The following is a 24,324-nucleotide window of genomic DNA, read 5'->3' on the forward strand; positions in this document are numbered from 1 at the left end:
TCCTAGCACAGGTTTCTTTTGTTATATATATATATATATATTTTATTTTAGGTTTTGCACTACCTAATGAGCAGGTTGTGTTTTCTCCTACATAAAACCCACCTCCTGCTGTGTTGGTAGCGTACTAATAAAAGTCAAGGGGCTATTTGTCATTTTATTTTCCGATCTCTTAGCATTCTTAAATCTCTTGAACATGGGGGTGGGGGGGGGGTGGCTGAAAATTCAGCCTCAATCTGTGCTTTCCTTTTGCGTTCTCAACAAAAGTAGAACAGGAACAACTAGATGTCTGGTGCATGGAGCCATCTGAAAAGCGAAAGTAACATTTTGCGTTAAAATATACTTTGAGTCTAGCAGTGATAGCTACTCTTAAAGGTATACATTCACAACCACTTTGTTTTTTATTTACTTTAATAAATAGCTGAATTAAATTGAAATGTGCTCACATTTGGTTCTGTAAAGCCTGCAAGTGTGTGATTCAAAGCGCTAAGTAATGCACAATTCGATACGTGGATTTTCTTTCTGCAATGCTTTTTACCCCATTTGTTCTTTGTAATGCACAGTTCATCCAGGAAGTGGTGAGGCCTCTCCTTCACTTTTGTTTTTCTCTTTAGGGAATTGCTGATTTCATGCACCTACTTTACCATATTAATCTTGGAGTACACATGGTGTAATTAAAGGGGTACTGTGAAACAAAGGAGTTTTTTTCGTAGCTTTGAAATCAAGCCACAAAACCAGTTTTAAAAATAACGAGTTTTGTGCCAAAGCAGTTTGTTCGATTTCAGAGAGAATTGGCCAGTATCTGTGCTTCGCTTGAGTACACAGTAACATTTAAAAAAGAAAGGTGTCTGGAAAACATTAGTGAGGCCCAGATTCTGTTCACAGCTGCAGTCGCCTTGGTGAGGTAATGTGACATGATCTGGCCTTTGTTTCCCAGGCAGTGACCTTTGCAGAGCCGCCCGTGACCCCCACTGAACTCGCCAGTCAATTAAAAGTCGAGAAAAGCAGGGCAGTGCTGCCCCAAGAATATTTGTTGCATGGTTCGAGGGATATCTGATATAACTACTGACATGCTGTAGGGTTGTATGGCCGAAAAGGCATCAGTCTTCTGTTTCAAGAGTCAGAATGCTCTACCAACAGACTCCAAACCATTCTGTAAGCTGCAAGATAGCAACGTGCTATATATACGTCCTTTGCCGAGCCTGGGGACTTGGCCGCCATTTTTGTTTCACATGCGTCCCCATTGTTTGCTGGGGGTGCACACAAACCAGCATTGGCAAAGCCAAAAGCCTTGCACTTTAACGTCTGAATAAAATATTCAAAGCTAGGTGCAGTGAAAAATCAGAACAAACGATTTTTTCCTATATACAATGCTTAGGTGAAAAACATTTTAATGTCACGTTTGGGTGTATTCACAAATATAAAATACCCCCTCGTACCATTGAAATGACTCACTAGGAGGAGGAATAATGTACCAAACGGCCGATATCATGTGGCGAGATGGAAATGCTCCTGGGCAAAGCCAGAGCTGGCAATATTGTAACTGGTCTGACCAGACCTGCAAAAAAACAGCCATTATCTTGTAAGTGAGTTATGTTGCACTAGGCACATTTTCATGGTGATTCTAAAGGAGATGTTCTCTGCCTGTTTGGAGCATTAATGTTTTTTGTTTTTTTTGCAGGTTGTTCATCAAAGTGTTCCACAAAATTCAACTCAGAAGGTGCTCTCCTTCACTACGACTACGCTGGACGATATATTAAAGTCCTTTTCTGACATCAGTGTTATCCGTGTTGCGAGTGGCTACTTATTAATGGTAAAATGCACTTTTCAAGTGAATAAATTCCTTTAGCATATATATTCTAAACTTTAGGCAGAGTTGTGTTGCGTGAAATTTATTTTGAAGACTAAATCAAGACCACTTGTGGGTTTTAATTTTTATGTGATTAACGTTTGTGTGTTTGTTTCTCTTCTGTCAACAGCTTGCCTATGCCTGCTTGACCATGCTGCGGTGGGACTGTGCCAAGTCTCAGGGTGCCGTGGGTCTGGCAGGAGTGTTGTTGGTTGCACTGTCTGTGGCTGCAGGATTGGGCCTGTGCTCATTGATTGGAATTTCCTTTAATGCAGCCACAACTCAGGTACTTAATACATTGATTCATGGGGGACACTACTAAAGTAGCCTTTATTTTAGAACTGAGACTTCGAAGGGATGCTTATCCATGACTGGCCTGATCTGGGTGTTAAAAATACATGCAAGGACTTTAAGCTTATAATTAGACATGGACTTATGTCCCATAATGGAAGCTCTGGCATGCCCATAAACGGTTGGTAAAAGTATATATATGCCACAATATTTTTGGTGTTTTTAAGGTGCATGGAGAGGAAATCTCTGCACCCTGAGAAAGTGTTTACAATTCCACTCAAACTTTGTGAACTGTTTTACATGGAGACGACTTGTTAGCATAGTTTGAGATGTGTCCATGCATATCCCTGTAGTTCCCCAAAATTTTGCTACTGGAATATCTTGAACCTTGGCCCTTAGATTGATGACTAGTGTGGACAAATCTATGCATATGTATGAGATCTTCTTACTAGATTTGACTGTTCAGTAAAAACTACTTTTTGGATTATCATGGTCTGTCTCGACTTCGTAGGCAGTGGCGTAGCTTGGTCAGTAAGATTGTGGGGGTGGTCCGCTTCAGATTTTCCAACAATCCGGCTGACACATAATGTTAAAATACATAATACGAACGACTAGCAGGGTGCAAGAGAGGAGCCTAAGGGACAGTGGCAAGGGAAAGAAATGTGGACTGGTAGGAGTTCTAAGAGAACACAATATTTTGTAAAATAACAAACATTTTTTAGGACTTTCAAAAGCAAGAGTGGGCCCATTTTTGTCTATGTAAACATTCTTGGTTAAATCCTACAGACCTCTCACCATCACCAGACTGAAAGCACCTGTACCCAACTATTGAGCAGAAAGTACATTTGTTATGGGGGGGTGAAGTGTGGTGGAACACCCCTACCCCACCCCCTCTGAAGCTACGCCACTGGTCATAGGCTACTCTAGTAAATTAGTCAACGAGCTTGGCCTAGATAGTTACTTTACATTACATTAAAATGTATGTTGTTCAAAATGACTTGTGTAAGAAAGTAGGACCCATTGGTGTATTTCAATTAACTCTGCAACAAAACCATAAGCCATCCTCCTAACATAGCCTGTTGTTGTTCTAGGTTTTGCCTTTTCTTGCGCTTGGAGTTGGTGTGGACGATGTTTTCCTACTGGCACATGCATTCAGTGAAACCGGGCAGAACAAACGGATTCCATTTGAGGTAATTGTTAAATGTAATCTTTAAACTTAAAGTAAAGCCATCGATGTACGGAATTATTTGTGCCTGAACCTTTCTGCGTTTCTAGAACTCTTTCCTGCCACTAATGTGAGGCTGTGGTGGGGTGTGACGCTTCTTAGACCACTCTCATTCTTGTATTTTTGTCTACTATATATTTTTTTTCTCCTCAACATTTCGAGATAAGCTCCTTTTTTTGTTTTTTTTTTTTTTTTTTTTTTGTTTTGTTTTGTTTAAACCCATATTCCTTGTAAAGCACCTATCACTAAGAATGTAGCCATCCTGTCTGATGGAACTCGAGCTTTCGGGCACCGCTCCCTCTTCACCTCTGTCTTTCATCTTGGCATCTTCAGAGTGTGAAGTTTCAGGGCTGAATGACATGTCTGTTTTAAAAGCAACATGTACTTGCCTGCTTTTTTTGTTTTCTGCAGACAAGATCTACCGCATGCATCTTTGTTCACAGACGTAGCCGCCAGTTACTGCAATCTCAACCTTTGTGGTAACCACTTTGTGTTGAGCAAGAGTCTCGCTAGACTTTGAACAGAGACTAAAGATCTGTGTGGTCTTTGTGTTTTTATTGTTTCACTTTATATTGTGATGTGCTCATATATAATGTAGTTGTGCCACTTATGTGTATCTTGGCGAAACAGAATTGACTGAAGTAATAACAATCGTACCGTCCTGGAAAGAGGAGACTTTGTAAATGGAATGCCCGGGAGTTGTTTTGTTACTGGGTTTAAAACTTACCTTATTGTGCAAACAGTTTGTGGTCTGATCTGTTACAGTCTTTAATATAATTTATTAAGCTGCTTTACCTGCACTGGAATTGTTTATTTCAATGTCCCTTGTAATTATATTTTGCAGGATCGGACTGGGGAATGTCTAAAGCGCACTGGGGCCAGTGTGGCCCTGACCTCCATCAGCAACGTCACTGCCTTCTTCATGGCTGCCTTAATACCCATCCCAGCTTTGCGGGCGTTTTCACTCCAAGTAAGCATGCAAGAGTGGTTTAAAGGCTGGCTTAGCAGTTGCTCCTGAGAGTATTTTATTTCTATTGCTTTACCTCTCCAGAAGTGACCTGCTACAAATGAGATTACATGTTTCTACGTTTGAGAAATGATTAGTGGCTACCTTTGACTACATGTGGTCAAAAATGACATGTAAAGAAGCAAGGAACGTGCGAGGCTGCAAGTGGTACTTAGTTTGGAGGAATGTGTAATGCTATTTGACACAACATTTGATCAGGCAGCAGAGTTTGTGTTGTGTTCGCGGACTTTGAAAAACCTGTAGAAAGCCTTTGACTCTTGTAGTGTCTTATAAAGGTTGGACGCAGTGGTAGTCTCAGAGAAACGAGTTCTCTGCAAAGTAGTGTACAAGTGAATGTTTTATTTTGTTAAGTAACTAGTCTCTTGCTTTTATCACTAAGCTGGCTCTCGCCACTCGTGCACCGCTCAATCCTTATAACCAAATCTAGAGTTAACATGAGTTGTACTACCTATGTCCCACGAATTTGCAGCCCAAGTACATGCTAAAGATTATGGGTTTTACCCTGTGCACAAACAAGTGAGGCAACCGCAAGTGGTAGTATGATCAGAGAGTGAGAGGTGTCATTAATGGAAACCAACCTGTTGCTCTGTCAGTTTGTTTTTCTAAATAATGGTCAATACATGTCTGAAAAGGGTTTGGTATTTGTCCGACGCGTTGTATTTTTTTGCAGTTACATTTTTATGTATTGACCTGCTGATTTGCAGCTCTCTGCAGGATTATATCTTGTTTACTGGGGCGTTACCTTGCTGACCACTTCTTTCTGATGAAGCTCTTTTTTGTGTTACCATGTTCTTTCCATCGGTATTTTAGGGAAATTGTTCATGGTTATTGAATTGTTCCACTGCTTGATAGAAAAGTCCCAGTGAAGTGACACTTCTAATCTGCCCCAGGAGCTCATAAGGGGCATTAAAGGTCCTATGTTTACCCACTTGGCTAGAGTATGCCGTGTCCTTGAAGGCTTGTGCTGTAGCTGTTAATGGTTGCCAGTCTGGTGTCACAACCCTGTGAGACCCAAAACCTTGATAGGTTACTGCAAGAGTAATCCTACATGCAATAAAGAGGAAATCAAAGCCATCTTTAACTTTGTTAATTTTCTTTTTCTACGTTGCTTAATTTGAAATTACAAGCAGTTCTTTAGTTTCACCTGTTGAACGCTTGTTGGCATTTTGTTTGCTTTAGTGTGGTCTGCTTCAAAATGTGTGCTTTTCAACCCTTAAATATGCCTCCTTTTTCCGACCTCCTCTTCTATTTACGTTGACCTGGGACGAGAAAACAGACTTAACTGTGTCAACCAAAGTTGCAAGTGTTGGCATATGCACACTGGTGTGTGGGTTTTTTGTGGTATTATTTTATCACCATATTTACTAAAGGCAGTGTATGCAATCTAGCAGTGAACACTAACTGCACAGTGTGCCTTAACTAAATAAGGTAGTTAAAAATGTCAGTGACTAGTCACACAGAACCTTTTTTCCATAGCTTAGTACGATATGGTCTTCTCTTAAAAGCATTGGAATATTGTATTTTTCTTCTCTGGTCGTAGACAAGATTACTTCCCATTTCACATACCCATTCAACGCTTAGTTTTGTGTGGAGTTCATAATGTGGATGACTTTGTAATTCCAGCCCTTTGGAAAAAAGGGTCGGGTGTTTTGGCCTACTGCTGTAAGATTCAGATTTTCAGTCTAGCTGTTGTTGAGGAACTCTGAGCTGGTTTACTGATCCAGAGCCTATGTGCCAGATTGGCAAAAAAAGTACTGAAGTACTCGTCAGAGCACACAATCATGGAGTTAGTATATGCACAGGCGAGAGTTCTGCAAGGAAACTAAGCAGAGCTTTGAACTAAAGTGTTGCTGTGCAAGACCATCCCTGACATTTCGGGATTCTACTGATATGGGAGTAATCAGACTGGTTTGTGCGGCCTTCAGGGGTCCATGGTGCACATTGTAAGTGTAGACACAAATAGTAACGCTCCTCCTGAGCTGTTCGAATATTTGCAGGAAAACAATCAGCCTGACTTCAGAAGGGTGGATACGGTGGATCCCCAATAGAGGAACAAGCTTGACATATTCCATCGGTCCTGTGGGAACTGTCCCAAAGCGGGAGGAGTGGCATGACCCTATTTGTCCCCTCTCACAGCAGCCCTTAGTTTCAAAGGGGGCAGGGAGTACACAAAGCCTACGCCACATTTTTCCTGCACAGTTAGCACACCAACCAGAGTTCTCTTTGCCCCTATTCCTCTTGTCGGTAATAGGCAAAATCAATAAAGTGATGGCTGGAATGCTTTAATTAAACGTAGCCACCGAAAATCGCTCTGGGCCACATCCCTATCCATCATTTTTTGCCCACCATGCCACCTCAGTTTGGACTCCGCCATATGCAGATCAGTGTTGACCCTGCATGCAAACAATCCATCCTGAACTGCCAGGCCAGGTCCTCCCTGAACCGGAACACAAGCAACCTAGGACTGGTTTCGCCCTAGTTAGGGCTTTTCAGCCGTATAGGAATTGGTTCCAGTGGCACAGTGAGCCTGGAACCCACTTCTGGCATACTCTGCAGTCTTGGGGTGTCAATGCAAAAACAAGGGGATGGATGAAATGCTTGAATTCATCTTGCCCACTGGCAATCACTCAGGCCACACCCCCCCCCCCAACGTTTTTTTGCCAACCATCCCACCTCAGTTGGGACCCAGACAGATGCAAATCAGTACAGCCTGAATGGCCAGGCCAAATCCTCCCACGGGTGAAACATGTCCTGGGTTGCTTGTGTTCAGGTTCAGGGAGGACCTGGCTTTGCAGTTAGGGCTGGACTGTTCCCATGAGGAACAGGGTCAAGACAGATTTGCATATGGTTGGGTCCAAACTGAGGTCGTATGGTGTCCAAAATAACGATACATTGAGATGCAGCAGGAGTAATTACCAGTGGCTTAGATTAATGTATTCATCACTTGTTTTTGTATACTTCAGTGTCATCAGTAATAGGTCACAGGTGTATCAGCAAAGCTGTTTGACATGGCCACACAAGTGCAACTGATATGTCCATTTCACTTTGCGCAGGCAGGAGCTTGCATTCACTCAGTATAATGGAATGGGCTGCACAAGCATGTGCACCCTCTTCGGCACTACGGAAGAGCACAACAGGCACAAATCCTGCTGTGTGTGCAGGAACCCCCCAATAATGCGCCTCACCTTTTCTCAGGGCAAAATCCAAATTGCAGTTTCATGTTTATCACCTCTCTTGCACAATTAGTGGGAAACGTCATTGTTTGACTCCAGGCAGGCTAAACCTGGTTTGCTTTTCTCCAAAGATACTTATTAGTTAAATCCGCAGTGCCCTTGTGTGAATAGTAGGCATATTATAGAATGGACTGTAGATCAGGGGTGCAGTATAGGTGCCAGGGGCATATTGAGAATTGTCTGAATCTTCTCCTTATCTGGCACACCAGTTGATCAGAAGTTTGACACCTTGCGCTGCAATATTTTGCCATGCAGTATTTTCCCCTACTAATTAAAATGTCCAATTGCCCCCATAGGTGGGTTAATAATGTGTTGTCCTGTTTAGAAACCGTCCTTTCGGATTTTAAGGTTGATGTATCACTGAACCGCCCCTTCAACGCACATGTGCTTGTTTACAAGGAAGCTGGCGGTGCCAAGGGGGCGAGTCGCAGTCTCTGGTATTAAATTGAGGCCTCCTTTAACATCCCTCGGCAAGAGTCACGGGCTCCAGGCCCAAACGCGCCGTCTGCGCGGCCGGCGAAGCTTTACCTCAAAAGGAGGCAGGTTTCCGAAGGAGGATCGCAGCGAGGCAGCGGCAGCAAGGTGGAGCTCCGGCTGACAGGCCCTCTCATCTGCTCCTCGCCCAAGGCCGGCGCGCTGTGTGGTCTGCCCGGAATGGCAAGCGAGCGCGGATACCTTGGGCAGGGCCCCAGCCGCGCGCCCGCCCGCCCCAGATCCAGCACAGACTCCCCATTCTTCTCCCACATCAGTCAGCAGCAGCCGCCAGCTTTACAAGCCGGGGATTACTGATACCTTGCAGATGCCTCCGCGCGGGCTCCCAGTGCAGTGCAGGGGAGCGGCGGCGCCTGCGCGCGCGCTGGAGGGCTCGGTGCGCGCGGCCTGCTCCTGGGGTAGAAACCGGGCGAGGGTGGGGGCAGCTCTGGCGCACCCTGCTTATGTGGGCTCCCTTCGTTGTCAAACCTCCCCTTACACCAACAGAACCCAAAAAATACACCTTTTGAAAAAATGAAAACTAAATAAAGCTGCACATGACACCAGATCCTCACATCACACTGGATCGGGTCCTTTGTATTGTATTTTTTGTCACGATGCATTCTCGTTGATTACAGGCAGGAAAACTCGTCTGGGTGTTCATGGTGTTTTTGTCTTCCAGGCAGCAGTGGTGGTGGTGTTTAACTTTGCCATGGTCCTGCTCATTTTTCCCGCCATCCTCAGCATGGACCTCTACCGGCGCGAAGACTGCAGACTCGATATTTTCTGCTGTTTCACAAGGTAAGGCGGGCTGACAGGCTTGAGAAACAACGTAGTTTTTTAAAGTTTTTAGGATTGTCTATGGTTTCTACAAGCCCTTACCATTCAAGTGCTTGCTTCCACTGACCAGCGCTTATGGCAGCGTGATGTTTGTCTTTTGTTGGGTGTCAGAACACCACTGTTAAGATGTCGCGTGCAGTGGATGGAGCAGCCTGTTTTTTTGAAATGTGATGCCATTTAGTAGTTTTGAGTAGTCCTTGCTTTTGTACATTGTGCAACTTGGCTTGCTATGCCAACTGTTGTTGTACCTTTTAAAAGATGGTGCCTTTTAAGGCTGTTTACATCAAAGCGTAGTAAAGAGGACAGCTTCCCGTCTTGGTCCACAGTATTTGAAGCCCTGAGACTTCTTGGCTGGATTGGTAATCTCTCCTCTCGATTTGGAAAGCAGTCTTTGACTCTCAAACCTCGATTTTTTTTTGTCATAACATAGAAATGAAGCTCCATTTAGGTCCAAGACATATAAGAATCACATATTTCAGCATTTTGACAACCTATTTCACTGGCATTTTCACGAATTAAGAGGAGTGTTAGAATAAACTGCTGAGGTACAAGCTTGGTGGAAGTTATTTAATAAAAGTGGATTTTACAATCACCTCCACCATATTTTTTATGCATCTCATTTTAGAAATGATGGTGACAACATGCAGAGATTATGTTTAAGACTGGGAATTTCTTGGGATCAGTGAAGATAAAAACTGGTTGTTTCAGTACCTACTTGTTTCTTAGGATGAAACGAGTCCTGGTCCGCTGGAACTCTTGATAGAGGAAGCCCCTCTTTATAGAAACAAAAACAAATAGCCCAGCACACTTATTTAACAGGTCAAACAATTATCAGAATTATAATACAGTTGTTGCACAAAGATGAGTCCATGTTATGTATTTCTTATTCAAACTTCATCCTTTTCTCTTTTTTAAAAACGCTTTGCGACCGCCAACGGAATTCTTCAGGGCTCACAAAAAATGTTATGGTGTTTTCACATAACCATATTTGAACCGTTTTTGTTAATCGGTCAATATGAAAGAAATTTTGAGGGTAATCAGCAGCTGGTGTATCGGGTATTCTTTCTTCTTCAATTTTCCTTTTTATATGTGGGCCTCTTTTGTGCCAAGTGGTTTACAGTATTTATCGCAGTGTCAGCGACAAAGTCAAGACCGCATGATCATCCACAGCAGAAACCCAAGTGTTCAGTTTGACTTTGGAAGTTTATTTTCAGTTGTCTCTGTTCCTTTACAGACCCTGTGCCAGTCGGGTGATCCAAGTTGAACCTCAAGCCTATGGAGACCCCAGCAACCGCTCTCAGTACAGCCCGCCGCCACCATACAGCAGTCATAGTTTTGCACACGAGACTCAGATCACCATGCAGTCAACGGTACAGCTGCGCACGGAGTACGATCCTCGCACCCAGGCATACTACACAACGGCTGAGCCAGTCTCTGAAATATCCGTACAACCATCAGTAGCTGTGCCGCAGGAAAACCTCCCCTGCAATACCCCAGAAAGTACAAGTTCCACAAGGGATTTGCTTTCCCACATTTCTGACTCAGGAATACATTGCCTTGAGCCCCCATGTGCCAAGTGGACACTTTCCTGCTTTGCAGAGAAACATTACGCCCCGTTCCTTTTAAAGCCAAAAACAAAGGTAATTTCATGCACTGTTGAAGGTTATTAGTTGATTTCACACAGTTTGACATCTAACTGCTTTGCTTCTTAATTTTATTATTGTGCTATCTTACTCCTTCCTCATCCACTTCTAAAATGTTCCTAGATTGACCCAGTAGTGCTAGTGTTATGTGTCTTGACCCAGTAGTGCTAGTGTTATGTGTCTTGACCCAGTAGTGCTAGTGCTCTGTCTTATACAGTGCTCCGATTTGGTTTGACTATTCGCATTACTCATGTTCTCAAAGTAATTCCCTGACACTCTAGTGAGATATCTGCACCATGTTTTTAAAATATTATTAAATCAAGGCATTTGCATGCCTCTTTTAGAACCATCAACATGGCTTGGTACCCAAAATAATGGTTATTCGCTCACAAATTGTGAAACTGTAATGAACATGTATCCATTTAGTTGTGTAGTAGGTTATAATTTGCCCACACTTCACATTAAATTGTGAAGTACAAACATTTCATAGTGATTTGGATAGTAAGCCCTCCGCACCATTCTGCTGGTAGCAAAAGCGGCCTCTTATTACCAAGATCTTACTTGCAGCTTACTAACTTATCCCTAAAAATAAAGGGTTCTATGTTCTGCATTTTGTTACATTTGAATGACTGGAGTTGTGCTCTGTTAGTTCTATTGATATTTGGTATTGTTTACTAACTAAAATTTCTTTACATTTCAGATCATGGTAATTTTCCTGTTTTTGGGTTTGCTTGGTGTCAGCCTTTATGGAACTACCTGTGTGCGGGATGGGTTGGACCTTACAGACATTGTGCCCCGGGAAACTAGGGAATATGACTTCATTGCTGCACAATTCAAGTACTTTTCATTCTACAACATGTATGTGGTGACACAAAAAGTGGACTATGCCCATGCTCAGCACTTACTCTATGATCTGCACCAAAGTTTCAGCAGCGTGAAGTACATACTGTTGGAAGAAGACAAAAAGCTTCCCAAAATGTGGTTGCACTACTTTCGAGACTGGCTGCAAGGTAGGCTATCACTGGAATCTTCATCCTTTTCTTCTTGACCTGTAGGCCCTTGTGTTGATATGACCGGGCATATTTAGAGAGGAGTTTGTGCTCAGACATATAGTGTTTCCAGAACAGGATTTTGAGGCTTAAGTTCTGAAATTTTGAGGCACAAATTTGGACATTTTGTAGCACTTTATTTTGCAATAGTAGGGCTTTGGGTCTGCAAGGGGTGACTGGGGCCTGCTATGGGGTCATGGGTCATTGGTGGTGGCGGGGAAGTGGTACTCTGGCTGATTGAAGAGTGAGTAGGCCGAATTTTGACTTGTACTTGGGACCACCCATAGCCCTGCCAAGTTACTTTGGTCCAAGGGTGATGTGCTGCTCTATTCATTTTTTTTCTGTGAATTCTGGGACTAGTAGTCTTGTTTGTTCCATTACAAAACAGGACTACAAGTTCCAAAATTCAAAAGAGAAAAACCTTGACTGGAACAGCACATCACGTATGGATCTGGGAATCTTGGTGTTATGTACCCAGGCTCTGCCTTAGTCGGGGGGGTGGGGGGGGGGGGGGGGGCAGGCAGGCAATCTCCATTAATGTTTGGCCCTCGCCCCCCTCCGCTGCTCTTCATTTCAGCCGGCCGTGTAGTTTGCCCCCTCTTCCCAGGGCTACTTGTATAGGACTGCTCTGGCTTCCTGTCTCAAATGACACCTCGCCTGCTCTTGCTTAATAAAAATGGTGTTCTTCACTGCGGATCTCCCGTCACCCTCTCAAGCCCAGGAAGGGTGGCATGGGGAAGAGCAGCTAGGTGTTAGCTGTGATCTTTACGCATGCTGGCAGCGGATCCCAGGGCTTGCATTAGCTGCACAAGTTGAACAGATGGAACAAATTGACAAACTCGTGTTAGCTCACGCTGGGCTTGGAGCAGCTGAGTTTCTGTTTGAAGTCAAGAATTGTTTTTTTTTTCGTCCCTGCAATGGAATTTCAAGTTCGGCCTAAGAACTTGTGGCTTTGGCTATCCTCAGTAGCATCAGCTAGTTGATGGGTGTTGTGCGCATCCTCCTCCCACAGATTGTGCTTTTGACCTGCTTGGCTGTTGTCTGTTTGCTCTTCTGTTTTGGCATGGATCGGTTTTCCTGCGGCTGTGCTCTGCGCTTTGCCTCGTCAATCGTTTATCCAGGATGCAAGCACTGTTTGGATGGTGCAGGTGGAATTGTGTTACCAGATTACATTATTTTGACGCCTTCTAGTATACACTTCGATTGATTGCCTTTGATCTCTCAGCTTCTAGAGTGTGTGTGTGTGTCCAGGATTTTGAAAATTAGTCAATGCAAGCTGCTGTCTATAGAACTGTTTTATGCTGTTGACACAAATGGGAGTATTTGTTTATCTTGTAACTGGAGGTTTTTAGTACTACTCCATGGTAGAACTATTAAAAGTTCGAGGATCTACATTTCTTACTTTGTACAGATATGGAGCTGCAAATAGGCTACTCTCAGTAGCAAGACAGTGAATCTTTGTCGGAGGTTGGTAGGTGATGGTAATATTACTGCCCATTGACTTTGTATGCTTTTAATAGGTTTGCAGGATGCTTTTGACCATGAATGGGAAGCTGGAAGGATCACTGAAGAGGACTACAGTAATGGCTCTGACGATGCAGTTCTTGCCTACCATCTTTTGGTACAAACTGGAAACCGAGACAAGGAAATCGACATCAGCCAGGTATCCCATCAGTTTTCTTTCCACACTTAAGGTGGTGCTAATGATAATCACGAGGGTTTGCATGCCCAAGTGATTTTAATCACCCACTCACTAAAATGCTTCCTTCCAACCAATTCTTCCACTGCCAAAGTTGAAATGCAGACCAGTGAAAGGACGCAAGTGGAAAAGATGCAGATCGGTGAAGATGGTTCTGGGAAGAGGATCACTAAGGTTGTAGGAGGTGATTGAGTGAAGGAACACAGCCTAAACTGGGGGTGAACTCACCTCGCACAAAGTATTTAATACAAGCCATGCTTGCGAGAGTAAATTTTCCCAAACCACCTGCTGTGTTTTTTTTTTTTTGGTGTTGTCTCCTGTGACCTGGTCCATTTAAACTCTCGGATTGTTTGGTTGACCCTCTGTCCACATCCTTGGTCCTGGTGATGTGTGTTGCCCAAGAAATGACAAGACCACGGTATTTAAGGAAGTGAAGTTGTGAATTAGTGACATTGCATGCAGAGTTGCAACATTAAATCATAAAACGGAGGTACTACAGCCAGTAAACACTTAAGCCAGTTCATTGTGTCAATGTTTGTCCTGTGATGTAAAGCCTGAGGCTCCACGTGCCCTCGGTGGCCTACACTCTGGTGAAAGAGCATTCATAAAATTAGTGGGAGAGATATCCAGTAGCATGAGTTGTTGAAAATGTGTGCCACATAATTGCCTCAGATTCTGAGATTGCTCCTTAACGACGAAACGTGGCAAGTGGAGGGGGGGGTGGAGGGGGGGGGGGTGTTATGAAGGCCCCAGGGACACAGCGATCAATGGTGCAGCAACTAAAATGGCGCCAGGGCCCATTTCACCCCAGTTAGTGACTGTTTATTGTACTGGTCTACCTGGAGACGGTGGTACCCAATTTCATTGCTTTTATTAGGGCTTGTAGCACCTTTGCTATGCTACTGATGAGCCACGTCCGTGATAGGCAGGGAGAGTGTGGGGGGGATGGGGAGGAAAGAAAAGGCAGATAAAAAATACGATTTGTGCAGTGCCCCAAAGGGGGTCTGCAAGTTCTGGTTGTGCAGTGCACCGTGGCGTCCCGAACTGCATCCAACAGTTTGGAAAACCTTTTATATGAAGTGAATCTAGATCTTAACTATCCTATGTCTAAAATCACGTTTTAATGTGCTAACACTGGATATACCAAGTCAGTGTCTGACCAGAACCATACCAGTTTAATTATTGTTCAACCGACACGTGAACATTTTTTTTTTTTGGGGCCCCTATGATTGGCATCTGCAAATATGTTACCCCTTGACACTGGCAGCATGTTTTTTTGTTTCCCCAAGGGCGTTTAGTGCAATTTGCAGTTGAAGGCCAGAGGACGTGTCCTGGTTTTTACAGATTTTGAACTCTCCTGTGAGCTGGCAGTTCACAGAGCACATTCATGAATCCCTTGCCTCTTCTCCCTGGCCCATTAACGTAATATGGATTATTTAAACAGTCCTAGCCTTATTGAATAGTCTGTTACCCTTGTTTGTCCCTATTTCATCTCTAGACCCCGGAGAAGTGGTCCAATAATTGCCATTGAAGGCCAGATCTCTAATGGCAGAATTTGAATAATTGAACTTTTTAAGCTGTTTCATTGTCTGCTTCATTGGAGTTTGCAAATTTCCTGACTAGGTGATCTGTCCTGAAACTGTAGTTCAAAACATTTTCCAAAGATTGAACTGTTGTGACCTATCGAGGATGCCGTATGTGCTGATTGTGTTCAGCTTGGTACGGAACTAGCTGTTAATTTTGGCTTGTACTTTGTGGAAATCTGAAAGCCAACTGGAGCTCCGAATGTAACCCACCTCCCCTTCATTTTTACAGTTGACCAAACAACGTCTGGTAGATGCAGATGGGATCATCAACCCCAACCTGTTCTACGTCTACTTGACTGCGTGGGTGAGCAATGACCCTGTGGCCTATGCTGCCTCCCAGGCCAGTTTCAGACCAGGCCCCTCAGAATGGATCTATGATAAGGCAGACCAATCCAGGAAGACAAGTGAGTACACGTATTGTGTGACGTTTGCTAAGCTTTGGCCTCAACCATACGTGCATGACTTGCTCAGTTTGGGTAACTTGAGGGGCCTTACATCAGAGTATGTTTTAGATTGTGACTTGAGTAAAAAGTGGCCTTTTTTGTTTTTGTTTTTCTTGGGCTCTGTTAATCCCTTTGAGCTGTGCACTGGAAGCCCTATCCAATATTCCATACAAATCTTGTGGGATTTATGCTCGCAGGAGTGGTGACTTGATATAGCTGGGCAGCAGTGGCAGACTTGGCATCAAAGACACCCTTGGTTCAAATGTGGTTATTGTGAAGGTAGTGCTTCTTGGCTTTGTCTAGTTTTCTTGGAACTATTTGAGTTATATGATAGACTTTTATGCCACCTCTTTAAAGTTGGACTGAAATATCTGAGACCGCCGTTCCCCTGTTTTCTTTAAACCAACCTGCCAAGCCTATGTGCATGGTCTCTTTTTTTTTTTTTTTTTTTTTTTTGGGCGGGTTTTAATGGGAGTGTGTTTAGATTCCCTGGTTGACTTTTGCCCTGAAAGTATTTGACTGCCTGCTGTCTGTAGTTTGTGTGCAGGCTGGTGGCGAGGGAGGGCAGGGTAACCCACAAGCAGGGCCTAAATGAGGAGGCTTAAGTTGAGGTTAGTGCCTGGAAATATTAGTGGCTCCGTTGTACTGTATCGGATCCCTAGAGCCGCTTGGCAGTCCGCCAAGTCTTGTCTTAATGAAAATTTATAGTTGAGATTATAATAGCCAAATCATGTTTAGCAAGTCAACAGAATGACCCTGCCTGGTCGAGAACACACAGACCGTAACTTAATGCTTGTTATTTGAATTACTGCCCACCACCACCCACCCCAGCGATTTTTTTTTTTCTGTTTTCTCCGTGATCCTTATTTTACTTTGCACTTGAAACATTTCAGGATCATATGCCCTCTTTGAGGTTTTTTTTAATGCTCATTTGTCTGCAGTTGTAAATCTAATCCTGTACTGCGCGCACTAACGTTCCAGAAACGAAAACGCGCGGTACTGCCATTTGGCGCAATGATTTTAGGGGCTTACTTAGCCGGGTTGTTAAAATCGGAAAATAAGAAGTACGGTAGTTCGCTAGCGGAACGTGCCATCCGAGCAATTATGCTTTTTTTTTTTTCTCACACCATAATCCATTCCAGTCTGCCCTCCCTCGCGTCTGATTGGTGGATTTGTATCTTAAATGTGTTGTACATTAGCTGAAAAAGACAGTCTTTTTCTTTTTTTTTTCTCCTTCAGTTCCAGCATCGCCCCCCATTGAATACGCCCAGTTTCCCTTCTACCTCAACGGACTGCGTGAAACGTCAGACTTCGTGGAAGCGATTGAGAAAGTGCGGGTAATCTGCAACAACTTCTCCAGCCTGGGGGTGGCCAGTTACCCCAACGGCTACCCCTTCCTCTTCTGGGAGCAGTACATCGGCCTCCGGCACTGGCTGCTGCTGTCCATCAGCGTGGTGTTGGCCTGCACGTTCCTGGTGTGTGCCCTGTTCCTGCTGAACCCCTGGACAGCTGGAATCATTGTAAGTTTATAAGGGCCTCTGTGGCAGTCGAATTCCTTTCAGCATAGCTCTTGCTATAGTCGGCGAGAGTTTGTTTATGTCTGGGCCTCTGGTGCAGTGTGGCTCTTACATCATTCATGAAATGTTTATTCGACCTTGGATGAGGCAGGGAGGGGCCAGGAAAAGAGATGGGGTGAACTTCTGCGCTGAAGTAACTGGGCCCTGAGCGGGGGTACTCCTGCCGAGAAATGTTGTCCCCGTGGGCGCCATATGAGCAGCACTTTTCTAAAAGGAGCCTTTTAGCAACTTTATTTTATGTTCCCTTGCATAGTTAACTCAACATTGATTTGAAGCTCAGTTTTTTTTTTTAACACTAGGTGTACTTGTCTAAATGGGGAGGGGTTAAACTGTTGTGTTCTCGGTAATGCACGTAGGATAGTGAAAGAACAAAAGCTTTTTTGTTGGTTAGTTGTACCTTGTCAATCCTTTCCTAATGCGGAGATAGATCACCAGTGCCAATAGAAATTGGACTTTTGGACTCGTATCCCACATGTGCTTCATATATGTGTAGTCATAAAATGTCAGAACGGAGGAAGGAAATTGAATTTTCACATGGTCTTCTACCACTAATTGTTCTATAGGCTTATAAAAGAGAATGGTAAATGTCAAACTATCAAATGGATGGATCTGTGCTTTGTACCAGGGTTGCCCAGCTGCTTATTTCTCAGCATCTCTCTAGCAATACGATTTTTTTTCATTGCATTACAGATGTGTTTTCATACCAACTCATTCACCAGAAGTCCAACGTTACTGTTCACTTTGGGCCTGGACTAGTAAACTAAGCTGCTCCAGGGGAAATCAGTTTGTGAGATTGAGCAGTCAGATTAGCAGAAACCCCAGCACCCTTTTTGGACTGGTTTGGTCAAGGGTGTGTGTTGTGGATTTGACGTCTTTTGCAGTAGGCAAAAATTGAGCATAAAATGTTTGTTCGACATGCAGAGTGTTAGAATGCAGGGCAGGCAGATTCTGCCCATTCTGTCGCGCTCTCATCTGTTCCTGCTAGTAACTTGTGTTAGGATGTCGCTTTTTCAGAGTAACTTTGTTCTTTTAACCACTTTGGCGCTGATGACGAGCTCAGCTCGTCATCAGTTGCGCCGCTCGCACGCTGATGACGAGCTGAGCTCGTCATGTAACGCGCGTTTTAAAAAAAACGCCGCGTACAGCGGGAAAAGCCGCAGCGCCCATGTGGTTAAACTGTGATATACCAAGTCCATGTTAAACTGTACTTCATTGTTTGGGGAGGCAATGAAAAGCACCACTGTATAATCTTTTCCACGCAATAAAGGGTGCGGTCCTCGTTCCATGTGTGCAAACTTAGCGTTTTTATTCAAAGCACTGGTCACATTAGAAAGTGTTTACATTCATGCTTGCACTTGTTAGCTGGCTATTCTGGTAGCATGCACAGGCTAACTTGAGCAGAACATCGGATCACTGTTATCTACTTAAAATAAAACATTGGTGCTCTCTTGCTCCTCATTATATTGTACTTAAAGTACTGATGACAAATCTTGAAGTAATTCCTAGACGAATCTGGCACAGTAAGCATGGGCTTTCAATGTCTGCCACAAGCAAACTGTTGTGTGCTCATCTGAGATTTATTTCGTTATTTAACTTGTTGGACCATTCATTGGTTCTTGGTGGTCTGACCAAAGAGTTTACAGTGTTGTTTGCATCCTTTCAGGTGATGGTGCTTGCTCTGATGACGGTGGAGCTCTTTGGAATGATGGGGCTGATCGGGATAAAGCTGAGTGCTGTGCCTGTCGTCATCCTTATTGCATCCGTCGGTATTGGAGTGGAGTTCACTGTCCACGTTGCTTTGGTAGGTACTTTGCAAAACTTTTACACGTGGATGTGAATTTCCCAACACAGGGTGCAAAATCTTTTTAAGACCTTGGGAGGAGTAACATTGGAGCCAGAGTCCCTTTTTTTTTTTTGGGCAGTGCAGTTGGCAAATATTATTACTTATTTTTGGGAGCTAGGTTCAATCCTCTGTCAGCTAAACTTGGATGTTAAATGCAGCTGTACTCTTTTGTAACACTGTCTGAATACTATGCATAATGTGTAGATTTTCTTTACTGGTGGTCAGTTCAAGAGTAAAATATTCTGTAAAACGGTTGGCCTGTCCTGTAACCAGTTGCACGCAAGTCCTGCATGTTGGGCTCAACGTTTATCTCCGCCATTTCTATTAATTATGGAAATCACTTTGCATTATTGTAAGAGCCCCTGCAATGTGTTGCATTAGGAGCAGCAATGCGCACATTGTTGTACCTTAGCCCAGTCCACCAAGATAGGTGACCAGGTTTTTTTTCAGCACTGCTGTACCTCCAAAAGATAATCTAGTGTCACTAGTGTTGTCTTTATTTGGAAAATGTCAAATGTTTAGTACGGTAGTGGCATGTACTCTAGTCCTGATTAATACTTTGACAAAGAGCATTTGTCATGGCAAATTTCGCTTCCATGAAATTTGTAAGAAGGAAACACATGGGTGACTGACTCCCTGTCCCATGTCTAGGCCTGCAGTTACTGACCATGTCCTCAACACCCATGTTTTAATGTCCTACTGAATTTTCAGAACGCTTCTCTTAATCTGGATTTCTCTGGAAAGTGAAACCTACACCTGACCCTAGACTGAGTGCATCATTTGTAGCTCCTCTTGCCAACAGTACGTGCTGTTGATTGATTAAACATTTTTCCTTCTGGTGATTGATAAAAATATGCTTGAAAATCTAGACGAATTGTAGATTTCCATGCTTCCCCGTCCATCTAGAATTGGTCCTATAGATTTTCTACTCTATACTAGGACAGGAGTGAGTATAATGGGTGTGTATTATGTAATACATGGAACTTCCAATTCATTTTTTTTCTGCACCTGGTTTGTTCTAGAGGTTGAAATCCTTTCCACCCTCAGTTGTGCGACTCATTTTTGACAGAAGTAGTAGGCGTACAATTGATGGGTATACACAAAGTCGAGATTAGATTTTCTGAGTCTTCTGTATATTTCCAATGACCTCCTGCAGTCCTTTCCAGTGAAAGCTCTTGTTCCATCTCTAAACCCTGCACTTGATTTTACCCCAGTTGGTGAAATGTGAAGTCCAAAAATCCACACTATAACCTCCCTTGATTAGGATTTCCAACCACAGGTTTAGCTTTTTGCACTATTAGGTGATGGAAATGTCTAAACTTTAGGGAGCCGGATCCTCTATACTTCTGCTGTAACTCCTTTTGAGAGTCCGAATCAAATTTCATGTAACTAGGCAAGGATAAAGATTTAAGAAAGGGTGTGTGTTGGTGGTTATGTGGTGGCTAAGATGAGGAAATGTGAGGCCTGTAGCTGTTGATGTACAATCTAAATAGGTGGACAGTTAAGTTGCGAGCCAATGTATCTTGAGCGCCACGGTCTAATTACTGTTCCTTCTAATTTTACAGGCTTTTTTAACTGCCATTGGTGACAAGAACCGGAGAGCTGTCCTTGCACTGGAACACATGTTCGCACCAGTGTTGGATGGAGCCGTGTCCACTCTTCTTGGCGTGTTGATGCTTGCAGGATCGGAATTTGATTTTATTGTGAGGTAAAAGTGGTGCCTTTTCTTTTTCTATAGTATGACTTTGTTCTTCAGTCAAACAGTGCCTTCTTTATGTCCTAGCTGCTCCAGTCGCCTGCTGTTTAATGGCTGTGCATGAAACGTTGGCATGTTTGCAGAGCACCCTTGTTACTGCACACTCAAACCTGTGCCACTGGTGCCAAGTGTTTTCTTGACCACTTTCTACGCTACTATGTGCAGCCTCGCTGGCCAAGCATTCCTGCCATGACTAGGAAAGCCTTAAAGCTGTACCCCATTACATGAAAATACACCCTTCTCAAAGCAGCGAGGTAGAAATGTAAACATCCCGTGCCATCGTGGGAATCTCCTGCAACAAATTGGTGTTTGGCTAAGCCTCGTTACTGAGGTCTGTCCGGCTGCTGAAACTGAAAAGGCAAGTTTTTTTTAGATGACGATCACGTCAGCCGAATTCCACATTTCGGAAGAAAGGGGCTGTTACTTGTGGATTTAATTAAGACTCTGTGTTCGGCAGCGAGAGGGGTGCAGTTTTTTTTTTAAAGGAGAACTTGAGAAGTGCAGTGAAACTGATCCTTTCTTCTTAAAACGAGCAGTGTAGCTCTGGGTGATCTGAGCAGTAACACTGTTTCTTTGTAGCTGGATTTATGGGCAGAAAACCCCCCAAACAAACTGGGGGGGATTGAGGAGGGGCTGCCAAACACAAAGGGGATGGCACATACCATGGTTACCGCACAGGGTTTGCCCGCGTCCCCCGCCCCCTCCGTGCAAAGGTTTGTCGAAGTGCCCTTGTGGCAAAGGGTGTTCAAGTGTTGGGTTTCAAAATGTACGTAAGGCATGGTATATCCATGCTGCCATTAAAGTCCGGGTCTAACAGAGGGAGCCTCCGCTTAAGAGGGGTTTTGCTGCAGCAATCCAAGATGGCGGATTTGTTGAAAAGCTGCGAGTAAACTGACTGCATACTCGGCACCTTTTCATTAAAGCGATTTGTGATGGCTTCCATCATGTTATGTGGCGATCTGAGTTAGTTCCGTCATTCCTTACGTAATATCTCGTTTGTCAAACTGTAGACATTTTGCTCGTTTCGGTCTAAATTTTGTTTTTTAATTTTTTTCCCTACGTTTTGCATCTTAATCAGTCCGTGTTATGTATGTATGTATTGCCTGTTTTTTCCAGGCTCTCAAGTAGTGTGCATAATTGTTTTAGGGGTTCACCAGCATTCCACACTTCTGGCAAGAGTTGGCGGGCCTAGACCTGTGCAGCAGGATTGCATAAATTAACCGGCACCGTTTACAGTGAGCGGACAGATGTAATCGGCCGTGTTTATTCTAGCGCTGGAACGATGCGCTGCAAATGTTCCTGGATTTATGGCGCGGTCTCGAGTTCTGCACAGTTTACATTGGTCGAGGACAAAAACTCGCTGGGTTTGCTAAAGTAGTTCAGAGGTTTCAAGATGTTTAGAGTAGCCGGATATTTGTAATTTTACGAGGATATGTTCTCTGAGCTGAACCAGAGCGATGCGAGGAGGGTGCCCGGGAAAGGGGTGTGGAGGCTGCAGGCCAATTCAAATCCACCCTTTCTCACAGCCAGACCTTTGGCCCTTTTAGAAATCTGGCGGATAACGCCGATTGGCCAGATCTGTTACCAGTCGCGAGACAAGTGTGCATCCGAGCAGGCTAGGATGCACCGAGCCCCTAGAGTGGAGAGACATGCGGGCTTTCCGAAGCCTGCGTTTCCGGTCCGAAGTGAGAACATGCACTCAAAATGGGGTCTTTGTTTGAGGCCTCTGCCCCAGCTATCTAGTCGGCGAAGAAAACGCCTCACGACTCTTACCTTGGTATTCACGGAGAGTCCCCGCCACTGGCCTGCAATGGTGGGAAAAGGAGAGGCCTTTTCCTCCTCCTGCCATGCTCCTCTGGCCTTTATACTTTCAATTGCCGGCTGCAAAACAAGGGTATTCAGAGATGCTAAATTGTCCAACAAAAGATCAGCCCGCAGTGCAGCCCAGCTTTTGTGCAGCTCTCCCACTCCACACAATGCCCGAGCTTACCACAGAATGGGCTGCCTTTTCTTTTGCTCCAAAGCTGGTTCCTGTGTTTTTATTTTAAAAAAAAGTTCCATTTGAGCTGTTTGGTAAAACCAGACTGTGCACAACTCAAGGCGGAAAGTTGTGATTAATGTATCAGATAAAGCTTTGCTTCTCATCATTAGAGATTTAATTAAAAGTTTCTGATGTAAAATGCTGGAGTGTTTTTCAGTGGTTTAGCTTCGTGGAAAGGCCTGCTTTTGCTCTTGTAGTACACTGTGCGTTTTCCATCCTCTGCTTCTTTCTTTTGTTTCTGCTTGGTTTTTACTAATACGACCTCACCTCTTTTTGTGTTTGTGCACTCGCTATCTTCAGCTATTCAGTTCGCATGCCATATTTTGTGTTCCTTACACATGCGTGAAAACTGCCACACAGCGCACAAGCTTTGATTGTTTTATTTACCAACTAATTATTTCTCTCTTCCCTCCAACTAACACTTTGGGTTGTGGAATGTAGCAAACAAGGTAAAAACATGTAATAGTTGTGTTTTCAGTAAACTGCTTAATTTGTGGCTGCTCTGCTGCAAACTAATATTTAATTTTTTCCAAAACTTTTTCAGGTACTTCTTCGCTGTTTTGGCCATCTTAACAATTCTTGGCGTCTTGAATGGGTTGGTGCTACTTCCAGTTCTGCTGTCCGTCCTTGGTCCCTGTCCTGAGGTCAGCATGCGTTCTAAAAAGTATTTGCATTTTTGGAAGGAAGAGGGATTGCTTTCAAGTGTGTGACCTTGCACACTATTTTAGCCTTTAGCATATTTTCAACTGATATCTGTTCTTGCACATAAAATACACATAAGGTGATGTGAAGAATGCTTACAATTTGTCTAACCACTTGGAAACGCTTTGGGTAACATCCCATACCAACCCATTGTTCTTTTCCTCACTGTGCCACCTCAGTTTGGACCCAGCCATACGCTAATCACTCTTGACCTTGCTCAGTAGAAACAGTCCAAGCCAGGCCAGGTACTCCCTAAACCAGAGCATAAGCAACCCAAAACCAGTTTCGCCCACGTTTAGTGATAATTAGCCACGTATAGCTTGGTTGCCGTGGCACAGAGAGCCCGGGACCTATTTCTGGGCATACCCCTGCCACTAGGGGTGTACATCTAACACAAGGTGATGGGAGGGATGCTTGCAATTTCTCTAGCCACTAGTATTCACTTGTAGTAGCATTCCAGCTTTCCACCATACCATCTGTTAAATGCGGCTGGGTCCAAGCTAAAGTGGCATGATGCCCAAAAGAACAATGAGTAGGTCTGATATTCCACCCAATTGTTTGTGAAAGTTAATAATGTCAAGCAAATCTGTGTAGCCATTGGCCACTTTAGTCTTGTGAGTAAATACGGATTCTGGAGTATTTTGGTTTAATTGAATAATCCTTTAGTAGGTTTTGTAAGTTTATTAACACAAAGCAGAGCTTGAAAAAACAGTCCTTCTACTTCCATTTAAATTGGGCAAGCTTGAGAAGAACATCCTCCATTCAGAAGATAACTATCCAATTTTTTGCATTGCTCCGGGTTCTGATCTCACTGCTCGGTTCCTGGTACCATGACCATCTTTGACTGCAAGTAATTGCAGTGCAGCTCTTTTTTCCTGTGTGTGCAAATAGTTACTTCCAGTATATGGTTGGCTGTAGCTTCTACATGGCCACCTATCCATGGTCACGGGTTGACCTAGTTTTGGTCCACACTTTTGACTTGTCTGTTCCTGGTCCATCCTATTGACAGTCTCATGGTAAATAACCAGCAAAAGATGTTTCCTGTGTTTAGA

General features: G+C 43.8%; 1 protein-coding gene across 2 annotated transcripts in view; it reads left to right on the forward strand.

Moving 5' to 3' along the window:
• Positions 1-24,324, forward strand: part of PTCH1 (patched 1) — a 102,774-nt gene that overhangs the window by 72,783 nt on the left and 5,667 nt on the right. For both annotated transcript variants that reach the window (XM_078675694.1, XM_078675693.1), the window contains exons 9-21: positions 1,679-1,810; positions 1,977-2,132; positions 3,229-3,327; positions 4,207-4,332; positions 8,776-8,894; positions 10,168-10,573; positions 11,277-11,586; positions 13,146-13,288; positions 15,140-15,314; positions 16,593-16,873; positions 18,594-18,731; positions 20,339-20,481; positions 23,115-23,214. In XM_078675694.1, the coding sequence (XP_078531820.1) occupies positions 1,679-1,810; positions 1,977-2,132; positions 3,229-3,327; positions 4,207-4,332; positions 8,776-8,894; positions 10,168-10,573; positions 11,277-11,586; positions 13,146-13,288; positions 15,140-15,314; positions 16,593-16,873; positions 18,594-18,731; positions 20,339-20,481; positions 23,115-23,214 (2,328 nt within the window). The remainder of the gene's footprint in view (positions 1-1,678; positions 1,811-1,976; positions 2,133-3,228; positions 3,328-4,206; positions 4,333-8,775; positions 8,895-10,167; positions 10,574-11,276; positions 11,587-13,145; positions 13,289-15,139; positions 15,315-16,592; positions 16,874-18,593; positions 18,732-20,338; positions 20,482-23,114; positions 23,215-24,324) is intronic.

The sequence above is a fragment of the Lissotriton helveticus genome, chromosome 2_1, assembly GCF_964261635.1.
Source record: "Lissotriton helveticus chromosome 2_1, aLisHel1.1, whole genome shotgun sequence".
Classification (NCBI taxonomy): domain Eukaryota; kingdom Metazoa; phylum Chordata; class Amphibia; order Caudata; family Salamandridae; genus Lissotriton; species Lissotriton helveticus.